This window comes from Amphiprion ocellaris, chromosome 3 (genome assembly GCF_022539595.1).
Source record: "Amphiprion ocellaris isolate individual 3 ecotype Okinawa chromosome 3, ASM2253959v1, whole genome shotgun sequence".
NCBI lineage: Eukaryota > Metazoa > Chordata > Actinopteri > Pomacentridae > Amphiprion > Amphiprion ocellaris.
Window position 1 is genome coordinate 11657011 of NC_072768.1, and position 17547 is coordinate 11674557.

Here is a 17547-nt window from a genome sequence, read left to right on the forward strand (position 1 = left end):
TAGAGGGAGACTGTGAGTAAATATAGATGTAAAAAGGTTAAAAAGCTGGCAGAGAAGAAATCAAATTTCACTTTCAAATCTGGAAGTCGATAACTGTGAAAAAAATCTCAGGCTTTCAGCTTTTTAACTCTGTAAACATAAGGCAGTATCACAGTTTGTCCTCTTTTTCTCATTTAAATGACAAAGAGCAGGCTTTCAAGGTGCTTTAATACTAGTGCAAATTCTTATACTATAACACTGCATTAGTTAATCTGTCAGGCCACAGTGACAACCCACTATGTATATGGAATGTCCGGTTCGCCTCAGACGCCGCTTAGGGAGGAGCTGAGCTTTACTTGGCTGTTGTGCCTGAAATCATGTTTGGATAAGAGGACCCTTGGGAGAGACATTTAAGGTTCAGTCGTGGTTTAAATGTTACTACATTAGAGAAAATATGTGTCTATCTGTGTTTTGGCTCATGCATGATGCCTGTCTGATGCACAGAACGGAAAATTCTTCCAGGAAAATATTCTAAACTGTCGGCCCTTTACCAAGGCTATGTCATTTCATGTGAAGCTATAATATTCCAACACATGAAAGGTCATTTTCCTACAATATTTTACCGATCGCAATAGACACAGAGCAGTGGGGACATTTTAAGGGCAGCTCTTCCTGCATGTTGAGCCACGGAGTTAAACTCAGAAGTACAGTGCTGGCAGGCTCCTTGTCAAATACCATCTTAAGGTTTCTGCAGACATCGTCCAGATATATATAGAGAAAACATCTTAGCTCTTTGGGACGGTACCCCTGTGATTAGATAGCTCCATGCAGGGGCATAGTCATTTAGCATAGCAAAACCGGAGAGGGGGTACAGGGAGGGTGCAACCCAAGCTGTAACCCAAGCCTGGCCCATGCCCTACTGACGATGGGTTTATTCACAGTAATGTTCCACTGACATATACTGGTAGTCGTAAGATTCAAACTGGTATATTAGCGAGCACAGGCGGATTTCTAACCACAACCAGGAGAGAGACAGAAACAGCCACAGTATTTTACTTGATGGATAGTTGCAATAAGGTTGTGACACTTTGACTTGCGCCGTTCTGTGTGGTGATAAATCTGTCACTAAGGGTGTAAATCTCACAGAATTATCCCACAGTCAGACTTAATTCCATTCAACTTTCTGTTTAGCTAATGAGGAACTGGAAGTACAACACAACCTGATAAAAATTCTCAATTTTCACCACTCCCGTCCTTAATAATTTGACAAGCAAATTCCATAAGAACGGAGGTCAACTATTTCAGCTGCAGGTGCTCCATTGAAGATGGGCAGCTTTCTTCGGCTGCCAAGATTTTACTACAGTAAAAGTAGCTGCTGTTAAATGAAAGGATCTGTCATCTCTCAGGCAGACCTGTAATAAATCTCTTCCAGGCCATGAAGGGGCACCAACTTTTTAGTTTAAAAGCCCCTCAGTTCTGCTGTAACTGACTTTAGGGAGAAAAGTAAGAAACATGGTCTGTAATATACTGTGATATTTGTTGATGTGAATATTTAAACACATTTTTAAAGCTGGATAATCAAAGTTGAGATTCATACTCTTTTGAAGTTTAGGTGTAGATCGTTTGCAGAAAAGCCTCAGTGCCACTAAGAAAGCCTCTGTGACCTACTGAGACAAAACAAGCTCAACTATGGAGAAAAAATGCCAAAAGTTAAATCTTCCAGTACTGCAAACACAAATGTGGGTAGAAGTCATAATGGAGGAATATTTGTGGCCTCCGCAGGGCTCCTCCCAGACAGTTTGTTTGCGTTCCCCCCTCAGATGGGGACACACAGCGAAGCGAGATTGTCAGCAATATCTGATGCTGCTCAGTCAGCCCCGACTTAAAGTAGGGCGAGGCCAGTGTTTGGGAGAAACTGTCACGATTCATTTCACACACATGCAGGATGCCATACTACAATACTACTGTACAATTCAATTCTCAGAAGGCCAGACATGTCATAGCACGAATACTGGAACAAAAAAAAAAGTCAATATGTTGGACATTTAGCTTTACAAGGCTGTCTTCGGTTAAGGAAAATAACACTTTTTGCACTTTTTGTTTATTTGTGTACGGAAGGGCAAGTCAAAAGGGATGTGCAGTAAATTATTGTTTACAGGCGGTTTGAACTTCTCCCAGTTCCAGATAAGGAGTTCAGAAACTCTTCCTACAGGGATCATTGACTTAAATGCTGTCTGTCCACTGCTTTGCGAATGCTCGTATCTTCACCCTCTTCTGTGCCAATTGTTGTTGTCTGACTCTACTGATTTCAGATCTCTGTTCACAGCTGCTCAGCATCTTGAGGATAGCTCTTCAAATATTTGCCTTCAAACTTTGCCCCTCAAGTCACAGGGCTAGAAGTTTCCGTGTTTGCGCACAGAGGGAAAATCTTTCATATATGTGTCCATATATGGTGTAAGCGAGGTAGAGTAGACAGAACAGAGGGCTAACGTGCGGGGGCTTTTGTGAGGTCCAAAGGCATACTCAATATTTCTTTCCATTCCTCAGGGCTATAAAACTTCTTGGTATGCACTTCCAGTGCAGCCACTGTTCTCCCTGTTACAGCCTGGCTGTCAGAGCTCTCTGCCACTGGGGCATGAAACAGTGGCAAGAACAGGAGGATGCTGAAAGTCTTTGGTGTTAACATGGCTCTGCTGTGTTTTCAATCACTACATACAAACATTTCTTAATGCATGTACTCATAACAACAAAATTTCACTTAAGGGAGCGTTATTCTCAACAAAACATTTACAATTACCATTTCAGGAAGGAAAAAAACTTTAGGCAGGGTTCATATCATGTTTATGAGTTCCAGACCCCAAATTGACCATAGCTTGACTGAAGAAAAGCCATAATGTGAACTGCGTGTGAGGATCTATGTTGATGAGACATTCCAGTGTGGTTCAGAGTGGCTGTTTGAAAACTTGCAGGCTGTGTTCACTGTGACTGGGTCACAGTGGTTTCTTTGCAGTGAGGAATGCCACAGGAACCCGCAGCTTTGCGGCACCTGCATTCTTATAGCAAAGCCTGTCTTTAGCCCCATGTTTGATCAGATGCCATGACAGTTTTCCTGCCAGGCTAAGACTCGCTCAGCAGCTAGGGATCTAGATAAAACAGTTGTGCATAGTCAGAACATAAAACAACTGAGTGCACAGTCATGAGAATAAATAGACAGTCATCTGGTGTGGTCTGGTTAGTTCCTGCCCTGGGGCATCAGATGTCTGAGATAACAATGTACAGTACAATAAGTGGGTAATTATGCTCTGAGGCTGCCTGAAGACAACTCCTGTCATAAGAATGGGAAAGACCAGCGGTAAATCGTTGTTAAAATAAAGAACCATTATGTTAATGTAAAAATACTCCATTGGGAGTAAATTTTGCATTTAAAATCCTGCTTCAAGCTGGAGTGCAGGACTTTAACATATAAATGAACACTAACTGTTACATTCAAATTAGGCATCTCCTTGCTTGCACTTACAATTATGATAGCTGTTATTATCTCCCTTATTAGCATCTTAGTTGGCTTATATAAAGTTTAAAAAGAAATGGCAGAAGGAAAGGCGACAAGAATACCAAATTAGACATAGGAGAAGTTTATACCTCTTGAGGAAAACAATTAACGAAAGCACATACAAAATAATAAATATGATTGACAAATTGCAGCAAAAAGAAAATAAAGAATGCTGGAAGACATTGCAATAAAAGTAAATTAAAGTCTAGAAACACTCAGTTTCTTTATTTTTTCATCATAAACTGACACGTGGTTAAGATGGAGTCAGAAGTTCATTAAGTTTGTTTTCAATACTTTGGTTTCTGGCATTTATGTAACAATTTAACTTACTTTCCAAGATTCTCAAAGTATAAGATAAGGAGAAACCTTTAATCTTCTTAAGTGAACATTTTAAGAAAACTTTAAGGAAAAGAGTTAAGGGTGTTTTGTTTTTATTTTAATAAAACCTCGAGCCAGACTTTAAGAAAAATCTTAAGATATTTTGTACAGCTTGCCCCAGCTCCTCCTTGATCCTCTAAAGGATAAAACAACTATCGCTAAAATGGTTCTGTTTCTGGACAAACTAAAGATGTTTAGAGCATCTGTCGGCTTTCAGAAGATGGCAACTGCACCTCTTTCCTTTACCAGGCTTGGCTGAAGAATTAAATGGCAACTTCTTTGAGAGATCTTAAAACAAACCCAAACAAAGACATGGTGCAAGAGCAGCTCTGGGGTGGCTTATGCAATCATCTCTGGGCAATAGACTATCCAGTACACCTGTTACTCAAACTGGTAATTCCTTTATTGTGCATATCTTTAAGCTTTAATAGAATTTAAATGGGTAAGTTATATCAAAATTCACCTCCTGCATAGTTTTTATAAATGGAGAAATGAGGTCTAGAGACCAAAACAGTTTTTTGTACCAGATTGTAAATATGTTTATTTCTGCTGTAAAGTTGGGTATTTTAACATGAGGGTCTATGAGGACTGATTGGCTTTTGGAGCCTGCCTCAAGTGGCTATTTAAGGAACTGCATGTTATTTAAAAAGTGGAAAAAGACTGCAAACAATTTCTTTGCATGAAATCTCAATATGAGAAACAAGTGACAAAACAAATGAATGTAGTGTTGTAAAAAGTTGGAATATGAAGTGGCAACAAAGCAATAACAGACACCTCAAAATTGTGCTTAAGTACTAGTTAAGAAAAACAGCAAAGGGAGGTAATTGGCTGAGTTTTGAGCTCATTAAATACTGCAGAGAAAGGGCGCACAGGCAAACTGTCCATGTCAGTCGTAGTAGTATGAATAAAGTCACACGGATCAGTCATTTAGTCGACCTCACACCAAATCATCTTCTGAAATTTGGCGTCAGTGTTGAGAAAAATCTGCTGAGCACGAAGCGGAGAGGGTATTTATTCAGCTTTAACACAGGGTGGGGAGGCCACAGGATTGAGAGAAGAAAAGCAGCCAATGACTTTTTTTTCTTCTCTGCAGAAATGTGGCCTGTCATCTAACGAGTGTTAAGCAAAGTTTCCTTATTAAGACAGATGGGTTTGGATGGCTGAGTGTTACATTACATTCTAGACAGCTTAAATCCCAGGAGACTCTGCAGATCAGTTCCATTCGGCAGCACCGTCTGGGACAGTCAGTTCCTCTGTTCCACTGCTCACTCTCAGCACTGTTGTAGGAATGAGACGAACTGAGAAAAATCGGACACTAAGAAAAACCTGACACTGGAAGAACGTGTTTGGAGTCAGACGATATCATTTAATAGTCATTCCTGATGTTGCTTGTGGAGTTGTCCAAAATTAGCGGCCAAGTTTTAAGTCTCAGCTCAGTCCCAATATAGCCCTGCTGTCATTGCTGACTGAGAAATACTGAGCCTTCCTTACGTGATGACGAAAGGAGCAAATATTGTCACTCAGCAGAGGCTGGACCATCTCGAAGTGACTGTGACTATCTAACCCACCTACTTCACATAAAAGCACCTCCCACATGCTATTTGTTTGAAACCGGTGAGTTCTGTCTTCTGTAACATCACACAAGAGCTAGAAAATTAGACACTTCCTGTTATTTGACACTTAAAATACCACTTTAATGACATTTGGCTGAGCAGTTAAAGCATAGAGAGCATATGAACCACCTTTGGGTTGGTCCCGGGTAACTTATAAATCATTTCTGTCAGAATTTATGAACTCAACCACTACATCATTTAGAGTAGTATTACCGTAAGTGAGTTCTAAGTGTGTAAAATCACAACACACACTGACAATAACCAGTTCCAAATTATGAAAGCACAGAAGTCATCCTTTACAGACTGTGTTTACTACTCTCATTAAAGCAAAGGTTGTGCAGTAGATAAATTATGGAGCCCACATGCTGGGAGAACCCCAGTGATGACCTAAAATAGTCATGTGCTCCAGACCTGAGTAAAACGCTCTTTTAGATCCATCAGTTGCTGTCTCCTGGTTTATGTTAGGGATCACTGCTTCTCCAAGCAGGCAGAGAGGTGGTATGTGAGTACGCCTAAACAACAGGCATCCTCCAACACAATGACCTCACACACTTAAGTAAAACCATGGTGTAATTCACAGCGATATTCCACAGAGTTGCATTTCTTCAATCATTTCAGACCATTAATTTGCCAACACAGTGCAAGTGTGTTTACATGAAGTTCAACCACTACATGCACACTTTGCACTAGCAGAATCGCTGAAGCCAAACTGAAGGATACAGATGAACACAGTAGCTGGTAAAGACATAAAAGTCATCATCTTCAGATACAGGGTTGAAAAGTAAAAAGATAAAATAGAGCTATCAAAGACAAGAAAAGCAGCTGCATGGGAATTTGTGGAAGGAACAGTTTGTTAAGTACCTTCTTCCTTCACTCCAACATACCATCTTTGGATCTGGACCATGTGAAACCTCCAGACAAAATGGACCGAAGCCAAACAGCCATTCAATCTATAAACAATGCCGCTTTCCTCTCTTTTATCAGCCTGAGCAGTTCGGATCTTATTTTTTTTTGCCAGACATGGCTGCTTAAAACTGATGAAGCCCCTTTCGTTGCATTTTTTTGTACTGTAACACTTGTAGGGCAATCTCTATTTGGTTTTGAAGACCAAAAAAAAAAAAAAAAGAAGTTTTCTGGAAGCTCTCATTAAATTTTTGAATGGCAGGTGTGCTTGGAAAGCAGTCACAAAGACCAACGGATGGGGAAATCCCTTACATTTCCCACAGATTAATACCAGCTTTAACTTTTTGTTCACAGACCCATATTTTCCTGACAAGGACCAGAGAAAGACACTGTCAGGTTGGATGATTTGTCTGTGAACAACAAGGGGAAAAAAATGAATAGGACACTTTGGACAAATGGCCCTGCCCAAAACCCAAAAGCCTGATGTGCATTTTTTCCAAACCTCACTCCTTCCATCACTTTTCTCTAAAAGCAGAATATTTTGGCTTAGCAGGGGCTGTTTCCTTCTCTCTGTGCTTTGACAACAATGAGAAGCTGACAAACTGTGAATTTTCAATGATTATTATTAACAACTTGCTATATAAATTTCCAGTGGAACAACTGTCAGTTTCACTAAAGCTCCTCTTACCACAAGCCATGATTCCATTCCTGAATAATATAACAGCATAAAGTAACATGCCTGTTACTGTAACTGGATAATGTATAAATTACTATCAGCCAAGTGCATTCATTGTTGCTCTGATTTGGTTTAAACACATAGTAGATTAGTTCCGAAATGATGAAAGTGGAGAGTTGACCCAGAGTCATTTGGCTTAGCCACGGGTTAGCGTGGCTTCGTTTTTGAGAACTTGAGCGTGGAACAAAGCCTGCACTAAATGACTGCCAGGCTGTGGGGATTAGGCATGGCACTAGCCACAGTGACTGCAAAACAAACTTTCCAACACAGCAAATACAAGACATTTAGGATGCCAGAGATTTACGCTGTTGGTGTGAAGGATTACTGTATGTGACATGAGGCTGCTATCAGGTTCTAATGCGTCATTTAGCAATTTAAGTGAAATATTCAAAGCAAAATGGTCATTTTTCTGTCTACATCATTATTTCAAATTGATAATTCTGCACACAATGATCATGCACACTTTTATTCTGTAGTTTTCTAACATTTTTTTTGCATCTTTCTTGAAAGTTGGACTTTTGAGAAAGTTGAAGAGGTTCTAAATATGCTAAACATGACTTTGTAACAATAGACCCACCAAAGAGTCTGTGTGGTTGAGGAGGTTAATGACATGTCACGGTGTAACGGAGCAGGTATCAAACCTTTGTGCCGACAAGGTGCATCTGGAGCCCATGTGCAGAAAAATAACATGTGACATGGGGTTCCTTTAATGTCAACAAAGAGAGAGAAGTGCTTGAATGAGAAACTGCAACTTTCAAATACTTTTACTTTTAATTGAAACCATCATGCTGACATTAGTGCTTCTTGTGCCAAACTGAGGTTTTGCAGAAATGTGTAAATGTGTGACCTTTTTGAAAGCTTGATTATAGGCAGAGGGTGAAAGACAATAAGAGGAAGGGCTCAACCAGATCATGCCTCTGCTTTACCTTATAAATCTGCTGAGGTTTTGATAGCTCTGTGCAAATGCCAAATTTAACCAGACAAACATCCTGCTGGTGACCAGGACTGAAGGGAGGGATAGGGAGACAGAGAGACGGTGAGTAGTAGATAGGCACTCGCTCTTTAACACATGGCTTCAGTTTCCCGTCTCCACTGTGTGGCCTGGCCTTGCATGAGACCAAAACACTCAGACAGCCAAATATGGTGTTCATTATTGTACCGGCCACCTTTAACCATCCTTTACCTTCTCTGTGTCCAGACGCTGCTGACACAGAGGGATCAGCATCAGCATGAAATCAGTACTGTAGCACCCGAGTAAAAATGAAGGTTCAAGCCTGATTAATTATAAGTAAATCAAGAGTCTGTAAACATGGTTAATTCTTAATACCCCTAAAAAGGTTTTAGCTGTGAAAATGTAACAAAAATGCAGAAAAATACAGTCAAGTCTCATTCTTGACCAACACATCTAAACGGGGATCACTGCATACTTCAAGGTCTGGTCTGTGAAGCAAGGGGGAAAAAGTGCATCCACTATGTCCATATTTGGTCTCGCTAACTTTGCCAATCCTTCCACTAGAACATATTTCTCCAAACATCCCCTGACCCTCTGCCTGAACTATGAAGGATAACACTGACATCTGCTGGCAAGAATGCAAAATCCTTTTTTTTCCTCATTGGACTGGTCTTTTTAAAATGTTTTTGGTACTTTATGGAGTTCAAAAAGCTTAAAAACAATCACACTGAAGAATTCTCAAACATACTCTTGCTTGTATTTGACCTGCAGTTTCTCCTTATCTGGGTGAATACTACAGTAGGAATCAACTTCTATGACATTCTTTTGTCTTTTGACATCTAACATGCATTCTTATGTAAAAGAACAAAACAATCTTGATGGTACTGGTTGTTTGAATTGCTTTATTTTTGGTGAATACAAAAAATACTTTTGTGAACAGATAAATATTATACATACAGCATCAAATCATAAAACTAATGCGGCCTGTTAAAGAAAGCACAACACCTATTCATAACAGAGCTAGTAACTTTTTCTATTTCCGTTAATACTCGGACAAATCAGTTGGACCATATATTTTAGGGTAATTCTTACATTTACTGATAAAAACTTAATTTTATTTTATAGTGGTTAGACAATGAAACAAGGGAGTTTAATTCAACATTTAAGAGGGACTTGGCATAATGAATTTCAACAATTTCTCAACATCAGACACAAATTGCCACATGCTCATCGAATGCAGTCTAGTGTTAGTCTCTAAATCCTAAGGTATCCACAGACGCCCTTTTATATCAGCATTAGAACATTGTTGGCAGGTAGGGCACCAGCCAAGGCATTATACTGTATGGCAAAGGACTTGTTTATTAAGACCCCAATGGGGATTAGACTGGCATAATGTTCTGATCCAGAGAGGACAAGGCTCAGGCTCCCACCCAGCCTGATCTTCAGCTGCTCACATGGCAGACTCAAGTAAGGCACTAGTACACAATGCAGACCAGACACTGGCATGGACACACTGAGGAGATGAACTGCTGAAAATTTCAAATATATCGTACGTTACTACACCAAATGAAAAAGACAGTTTAATCAGTGTGCCCAATCAGAACATGGAGCTATTTCCTTCTAGTTTGTTATTAGAATGTCCAACATTTAATTTAACAGAAGTTTTAAATTGTCTTCTTCAGTGCATAAAGTTATGAGCATCTTCAGAGCATAATGTACGCTCATTTCATTCACAAGCCCAAAGCCCGATATCACTGCACACGACTAATCTTCAAACCAATAACAGAGCAGACTCTCATTATATTCTTGCAAGAATATTCAGTGTAATGTATTGCTATAGACAGACAGCCTAAAGTGATATAACTTTACAAAGACGGGGCAGACTGGTGGAGAAATAAGTGGATGTGTCAGTGTACAGTACAGCGGGCATCTGAACAAAACGTGGCCAGTGTAGAGGGTGGAGGGAATGAAACACGACGAGAACAAACGTGACAAATAATGTAAACATATATTCCTTACACAGCTCTGTGTATGTGAGGGAAGAACTGGTGGGGTGAGATAATGTACAAGCAGCAAGACATATTTGGTCACATGTAGTCCAGATTCTCTGAATAACACCCGTTCTCTTATAAGAACAATTTGTTTCAACATTGGTCAAGAATAAACATCTTTATAGCGAGTGCTGGCCAGTGCTCTGTTGTCATTCACACCAATCAGAATCCCTCATTGTTTGGCATCAAGCTGAAAAACTTCAATCAAAATGAATTGATTTTTAAAAGTTTTCCAGTTTAATAGCAAACCCCAAGTTCACATTTTTAGTAAAATACAAGTGCCTTTCCACTTTATACTACTCTATTGGTTAGTAGCTTCATTGATATGTGTAGACATTATGGTGCATGCAAGCCAGTGGTGAAATGAGGCATCGCCTTCCTGCCTTTCTATTTATTCTTTGAGTTTTTTTTACAACTACAATACAACCTACGGACCCTTAGATTTGTTCTGCCAGTGGCAGAGCTATGATCTGTTCATTCCTATTTGCTCTAAACCTTCAACAATTACAGAACATTCAGCGATTATAGAGGATTTCTGCATTTGTAACATCTTTGATTCATGATTGTAACAGTCAGTAATGCTCATGATGCAGTAATACCCACAAAGCAATGATATCATAACACTTAATCAAACTGCCTCCGCTTGCTTATAGTAAGAACCTTCATCATATTTAAGTCTGAATGTCAATGCCATTCACTGACAAATACATACGCACACCACACACACGCACACACACACACAAATACACTACAGAGCACAGGCACTTGTTTCTCTCACCAAACAGGCCTGTTTCAACGGCTGTATAGTACTCGGTTATATGAGAGTAAAGCAGCCAGTAAGTACATCGGCAACGTCTCCCGGGCGAGGGTCTGATCAGTGCACCACACATCCTCGTCTGCCTGGTCCATCAGCCCTCATCCTCTCTCAGCTCGCTGGGCAGGAACTTGTATTGCTGCTGTCGGATCTGAGCCAGTTTCTTGCGAGCTTCCTCCAACTCTCGCTCCTTCCTCAGCATCTCTTCCTGAGCTGCAATGATCTGAGGAGAACAGGAACAGCTGACAGAATATGTACCTTTCACTCCTCACTCCGCAGTTCTTGTGGATGGCTTGACATGAAGAACCAATAGCTGCACTGTGCCGAGCTCACGTCTGTAAAGCTGGTTAACTCCAGGCACAAGATGATTGAGATTAGACACAAAAACGAGCCTACATTAATGTAAAAAATATGGAATGAAATGAACGGAATTTTTAGGGATGTGCGTCGAAAAGGAGAATTAAAACAATGCATACTAAATATTTTTAAAAGGAAGCTGTCAGTCCGCTACTAATAACGGTGTGTCAGTCAGGTTTAGAAATTTTAGATTTGCTCTGCAGATGTGAAGAAATATCTATGAACCATGACCTAGCAGGCAGCTAACCATGGTCAGTTATAATCTAAAGAGCTCTGTGATGACCTGTTCAGCCTGTGTTCAGCCTCCATTGTTCCCCTGCAACCTTCCATAAAAAAACTGTGTATAGCAAATGGCTAGAACTTAAAGAGACATTTAAATATGTACAAATGACACAGCAGCTAAGAGATCAAGAGCTCTGATAATAACAAGAACATAAAATCTATTACCTGTGGCAGTCACAGGTCTGTAAAATGCACTCATTGCGGATCACACTGGCATAACGACTGAGCACAAAGCACAAGAATGGCAGACACAGAGCAGCTACATTTTACAGTTACGTCTAAACCTACAGCATCTTGTACTGCTACGCAAAACAAGAAATGCACGACATTGGTAGAAGAGGGTACAACCCAGATAAGTTTGGATAAAGCAAGAGGTCAAACCCGAGTACACATCAGTATGGTGTGTCTAAGCTGGTCAGCCAAAGGTCTGAAAAGTGAAGGCATGGTTGCTCATTTTCTGCTGCACATGTAATTATCTGGTTTACTTTTTCATGGGGTGAGGCATGATGTTGATTGAATGCACAATGCTCTGCTCCCCACCACCTCTCTCTCTCATGGATTCATCCTCCAGCTGTACTCAGGCAGCGTTTTAGATGAGTGGCAGTGGAGGAACCCTGAGGGGAGGGTGTGTGTATTTTTCATTTGTATCCTTTTAAAATACAGCTTACTATGACTGTTTCAACAAACCCGCAGACTCTAGCTTTAAGACCACATGTGAAAAGCCACTAAACACGGGGGTAGCGTAAAAACGGAGCTGCCATTCTCACAATGTTCTCTCAGTATGTGTGAAGACGCAATGATTAAATCTCAAGAATTGAAATTTCACGTCAAATCCAGTATTCAGGAGTATGGAGGCAAAACAACCAAAATGCTTTACATTTGTTCTGTGACTTTTTGCAGAAAATATAATTCTCATTTTTTTGTGAAGGTCATATTTTTAACACAGCGTTTTAAAGAGACACATCGTCTTTGCACCAATTGTTTCCACATAAAAATTACTAGCAGTAGTCAGAATAGCGATTTTTTTTAATTAAATGAGACAGCTCCCTCGTTGTGAAAATGATCAGACATCAGTGACACAGTAAGTATCCCTAGTAAAATGGAAAAAAAAGTGACAAGTTGAAGCCCAGCTGGAGCTCACGACTGACTGAGACAGGGACCCAGTCAAGATGAAAACTTCTCGTAGCAATGCAGAGTAAAGTAAACGAAAAGACAGCGTCAATTACTGCTGATATTTTCTTTTTGCTTTTTTAAAGATGAAAAGGAAGCAAATTATCTGCTGCAACAGAAAAATGTTAAAAGTCTTTAAGAGATGGGACGTTTTGCAGCTATGCGTGTCTAGCAAAGCAGGTAAACAGCTTTGAAACAAAGCTGATGGACTGTTTATCCACAGCAGCTCATCACAGTTTCAGAAAAACAACTGTGGCATTTCAGCACATCAGCGAGAGGTGCAAACATTCAGTAACAGTCAGCGAAAAGGTCACGACACGCAGTAGGGATGATTCATTTTCCTAACACAAACATTTTCCCAGGATTTTGTCTCACCTGAGCTATTCCTCCGACGAATTTGGTCTTTACCACGACGCTGTCATCCTCATTCTTGTCAAATGCTGCTTTCTGAGCCGCCTTGACAAGATTGTCTGAAGCTCGCTTCACGGCATTCCCAGCAGCCTTTGGAAAGACATTGTCAAAGTTAGCACGCACATGATTCCTTGTGTGACTGTTGAAGAACTGAAACGGTGCCTCATTGTTACCTGCAGTCTCCTCATGGCTTCAGAATCCTGGTCTGCCTTCACCTTGCAGGCCACCAGCAGCTGAGCTGTGGAAGCTGCAACCTGTTTGGCTGAGGAGATGAGTTTCTCCTCGCTGGCATGGCCCTGCACTGAAGCATTCGCTGCCTCGCACAGGTTACTGGTGGCCGCTGCTACCATACGTGCCTACAACAAGCAATGCAATGCTATAGTGATGGGTTTACTTTTTTTCCTTTAAAATTTTGTTTTGAAATTTGGGTTAACTTTGAGTTTCTAAAGTCATTTTAAAACAACTTACAGCTGATATGAGACCTTGTGACCACTGGCCATCATCTACTGCATTGGCGAGATTGGATCCAACCTGCAATAGAGTTTGGAGGAAAAAATACAAACATTGTGGTGCATTGTTGTATTACAATTGCATATACAAGTGCAGAAGTGTCTGAGGGTGTGTAGACTGACCTTGCCTTGTGCCACCAGTTCTCTCTGAGCTGCTGATGCAGATTTAACAAGAGCACTAGTTGCTGCAGCGATGGACTTGGCTGCTTCTAAGATCTGCTCCTCAAAATCCAGCGTCTCATCTGCCTGCTGGAAGGAGAGCCACATATTAACTTAGACTGAAAACTACAGAAAAGGTCATTATTACTGTGGAACAAACTGCAATCAGACCTTTATCTACACTGCTGGGGCAAACTCTGGGGAAGGATGGGGGAGGACAAATGCAGACTACTTTATTCACAGAAAAGTAATAGAATATATGCATATTATTTTGTAATCAGCTTATAAAATATCCCCTAAGTGCTATTTTTTAATTATTATTGAAGAATGTAATCTCCCGCACAGCTTCCTAAAACCTTGAAAATTCCACAAAAAACAAAAACAAGGGAGTGATCTCAGTGTCCTCTGTAAGTCACAGAACCTATAATGTTCAATTGTATCTTTCACATAAAGCAGAATTGAAAAATATCACTTGTAAAAGACAACAGAGCAGCATCTAGATGTGATGGTCCATTTCCCAAACCCGAACTAAAAAGCAGCATGAAGACCTCAGGGACATTAAACATATGGCCATCTCTGCATTTGCAGTCAACAGCATGTGATTGACCACAGACCTCCATAAACACATAAGGCACACGTGGCTGGAGACAGGGCGGGACACTGTAGGAATATGTTTGATATATAGTTGGACTGAATAACAACCTAATATATCAAACATATCAGACAGAGCCCTGCAGAGAAGGCTTCCAGGTCTACAATGGCTTAGGAAGGGGGTGAAGGGACAAGGATGCATGCTGGGAACAGGAGAGCCTCCCCTCCTTATAGGGTAGGAGGGATGAAGGAGCAGAGAGGAGAGGGAGTAAAGAGGAGGAAGGAGGAGAATCCAAGCTGTTTCAAACAAAAAATAAACATCTGTTTGAATCTGTGGGCTATTTTACAGACTTTAGTGCTGCTTAATGCTATTATGAATTGTATGTGGTTTTTCTCAGCAAAAAATATAAAATAAAAAATCAGTCGAACATTGACATATTTTTGAGAAATCATACATAGTGCTCTGCAACTGACTAATATATAGACTTTAAGATGCAAAAGGTACAAAAAAACATGTCTTCATCTTTCCAGAAATTTTGTCTCTGAGTTCAGATCTTTGAATTTTATATTTATATGAGCACTGGTTATGAATAAAATCTCACTCCTCATTACACATTAGAAAAATCCAGTGTTATTCTGCCTTTAAATGGTAAGGGTTACTTCCTATTCGATCACTAGAGGGAGACACTGACATCTAAAAGAGGTAAAGCCTTTCACCCTCTAATCCCCTTTCATGAACACAAAGGTCCTCATAAATGCAGTCTGTAGCTGTGGAATTATAGTATGAGACAGAGCATTATATGGTCTTTGTCAGGACTGGGGGTAACCTAAATACATGTTTTCTCATATCACACAGACAGAGGGTTGAACTGAGAATCACATGAACAGGAAGAAGTACAGAAAAGGGGGAAAGCGCTAGAGTCACAGAAGGAAGAGCACTAGGATCCAACTATCCAGTCTCCAGAGACAGATAAACAAACAACACAATCATGCAGAGCACACCACAAGCACAATCCTGTATTGCATACAGAACAACAAGATTATCTTACTGTACAAAAGCACTTTAACTATCACCTATCGCCTAGTTTCTCAGTTTTTTTTAGCGCATTATGTGTCGAAGTTGTTCTGTTTTTTCAGGCAATATCATGTGAGTAAGGGGGGATGAATAACAGGCTGAAAAAGCCTCCCTCAGTTTAGTTTAGAAATGAAGAACACTGCAATAAAACAAAGGAAACAAGTCCAGTAAGACAAAGAATCTCTCTTTCAGAAAGACTTACAACAGTTCATCACACATTTGAACTCATTCCAACACAAGCTTGAAGACCCAGCAGTGTAATTGCGTCTCCTGGCAATGCAACTCAAAACAATGTCCAGAAGTATCTTTGAAGAAAGTTTGCTCACTGGACTGGCTGTCTGAGTCAACAAAGTGTGTAGCAGAGAATCATTTTCTCCTTTAATGATGTCACGATAGCAGCTCGGTTACTGAAAAAGATGATTCTGCTTCAAAGTCAGTGTCACCTTTTCCTACCTACGCCCCACATTGTCTCCCCGCTGATTAATGGCAGAAAGCTGTGTGTGGGTTTGTGTGGGTGGAAAGGGTTGAGAGCAGAACTTCTACCTTGGGCTTGGCTCTGGGTTTCAGCTGCTCCAGTTTCTTGGCTGCTGCTTCTATGGACGCTGCTGCTCCGAGGAGTTCAGTCTCAGCGATGACCGTTGGGTCCTCGGGGTCCACATATTCTGATCCTGGATCAACACATAACCGGACTTCGATTAGCACTCGCTAATAAAATAAACACCAGCACAAACAGACTGGAGATGACATTTTGTTTTACGTACGGAGACCTCCTGATCATACTTCCAACAAATGTTCTTTATCAAGCACTCATCAACTTTCCTGTACACTCCCAAGAATTGTTTGCAGTGTGACAGTAATGTCTCAAAGTCAAGTAAGATAAACTGAAGTTGGACTAAATGCACATTTGATGGATCATTGTCTTTTTATAGGTTTTTAAGTGCCCATAAAATGGGGCTTTTTGGGAACAGCTTGGTAAAGCAGATGGAATGATGTTTTCATAGATTATGTTGAGCTCTGGGGAAATCTGTTCTGCACCCCCACTCTGAGCTGTCTACTCTCTACCCCTTCTGACTCTATGAAAGGTGATCTGGAGGAACAAAACACACCATATCCCACTTACCTCCATCTGAGGCAGCAAGGAAAGAACAGAGGAAAGAGAGGGAGGGAGAGAGCACATGGGACATTAGAGAGGTGAAGTGGATAGCCCCGCTGTGTCTCAGGCTATACACTGAAATCTAATTCTCATCCGAACACAATCTATTACTGCTGTCAGATGCAGCAGTGCAACATCGAGAGGAATCACTCTAGTATGTTTGTGTCAGAACCACCCTACAGAGCTTAATTTGGAACTCTTTGCAGGGCAATCACTCGATGGTACGATTTCAATATTCTAAAGTGATTTTCACGACCAATCTTTATTAGGGACGCAGACAGGTCTGCTGGCTTTACTCACTAGCGCTACAATATTATTCATTCACAAGAGGATTAGGGCTCCTTTGACTAATCTCTAAGATCTCCACAATCCTGTCATGGTTTTTTACATTTTATCACATTGAGTTGGCTCCTAATAGGAATCCTCATGCTTCAAATTCAATGTACTCTGCTTTTCCAGTTTTACACTGCTGGGCCTATAACGGATCATGTTAAAATTAAAATCTGCTGCCACGACATTTTTGGACTGCACAGAGGCATCTATAAAATTAATTTCTCCTAATAAAATATCATAGTATTGTCTCACTGAGTCCAACAAACTCTTTGAATGCTAAGTATACATAACTTTCATTGAAATCATCCATAAAACCATGACATTAGTAAGAGTGGGGTCACCGGTAACTAAAGGTCGCCAAGCCTAAGACGTGCTTGTGTGTGTTGTGTGATCAGCAGTGTGTGTGTGGCCTCACCTTTCATGGCCTCAGCTGTCTGGACGAGCTCTGTCACACACGCCGCCACATGCTTCGAGTGTGCAGCCAGCTGCTGCTTCTGCTCCGGTGTGGGCTTCTGCAGCACCTGAAAGCCC

The 17547-nt window shown here is 40.7% G+C and overlaps 1 protein-coding gene across 4 annotated transcripts in view; it reads right to left on the reverse strand.

Annotated features, from left to right (window-relative positions):
* Positions 1 to 8992: 8992 nt before the first annotated feature.
* tln2b (talin 2b) overlaps positions 8993 to 17547 on the reverse strand; it is an 87283-nt gene continuing 78728 nt past the window's right edge. For 3 of the 4 annotated variants that reach the window (XM_023280591.2, XM_055009219.1, XM_055009220.1), the window contains 7 exons: positions 17432 to 17537; positions 16074 to 16198; positions 13829 to 13954; positions 13665 to 13727; positions 13370 to 13552; positions 13161 to 13286; positions 8993 to 11199 (listed from right to left, as the gene is read on the reverse strand). In XM_023280591.2, coding sequence (XP_023136359.1) covers positions 11071 to 11199; positions 13161 to 13286; positions 13370 to 13552; positions 13665 to 13727; positions 13829 to 13954; positions 16074 to 16198; positions 17432 to 17537 — 858 coding nt within the window. In that variant the 3' untranslated portion in view covers positions 8993 to 11070. The remainder of the gene's footprint in view (positions 11200 to 13160; positions 13287 to 13369; positions 13553 to 13664; positions 13728 to 13828; positions 13955 to 16073; positions 16199 to 17431; positions 17538 to 17547) is intronic. The other variant, XM_055009221.1, reaches the window with a different exon arrangement.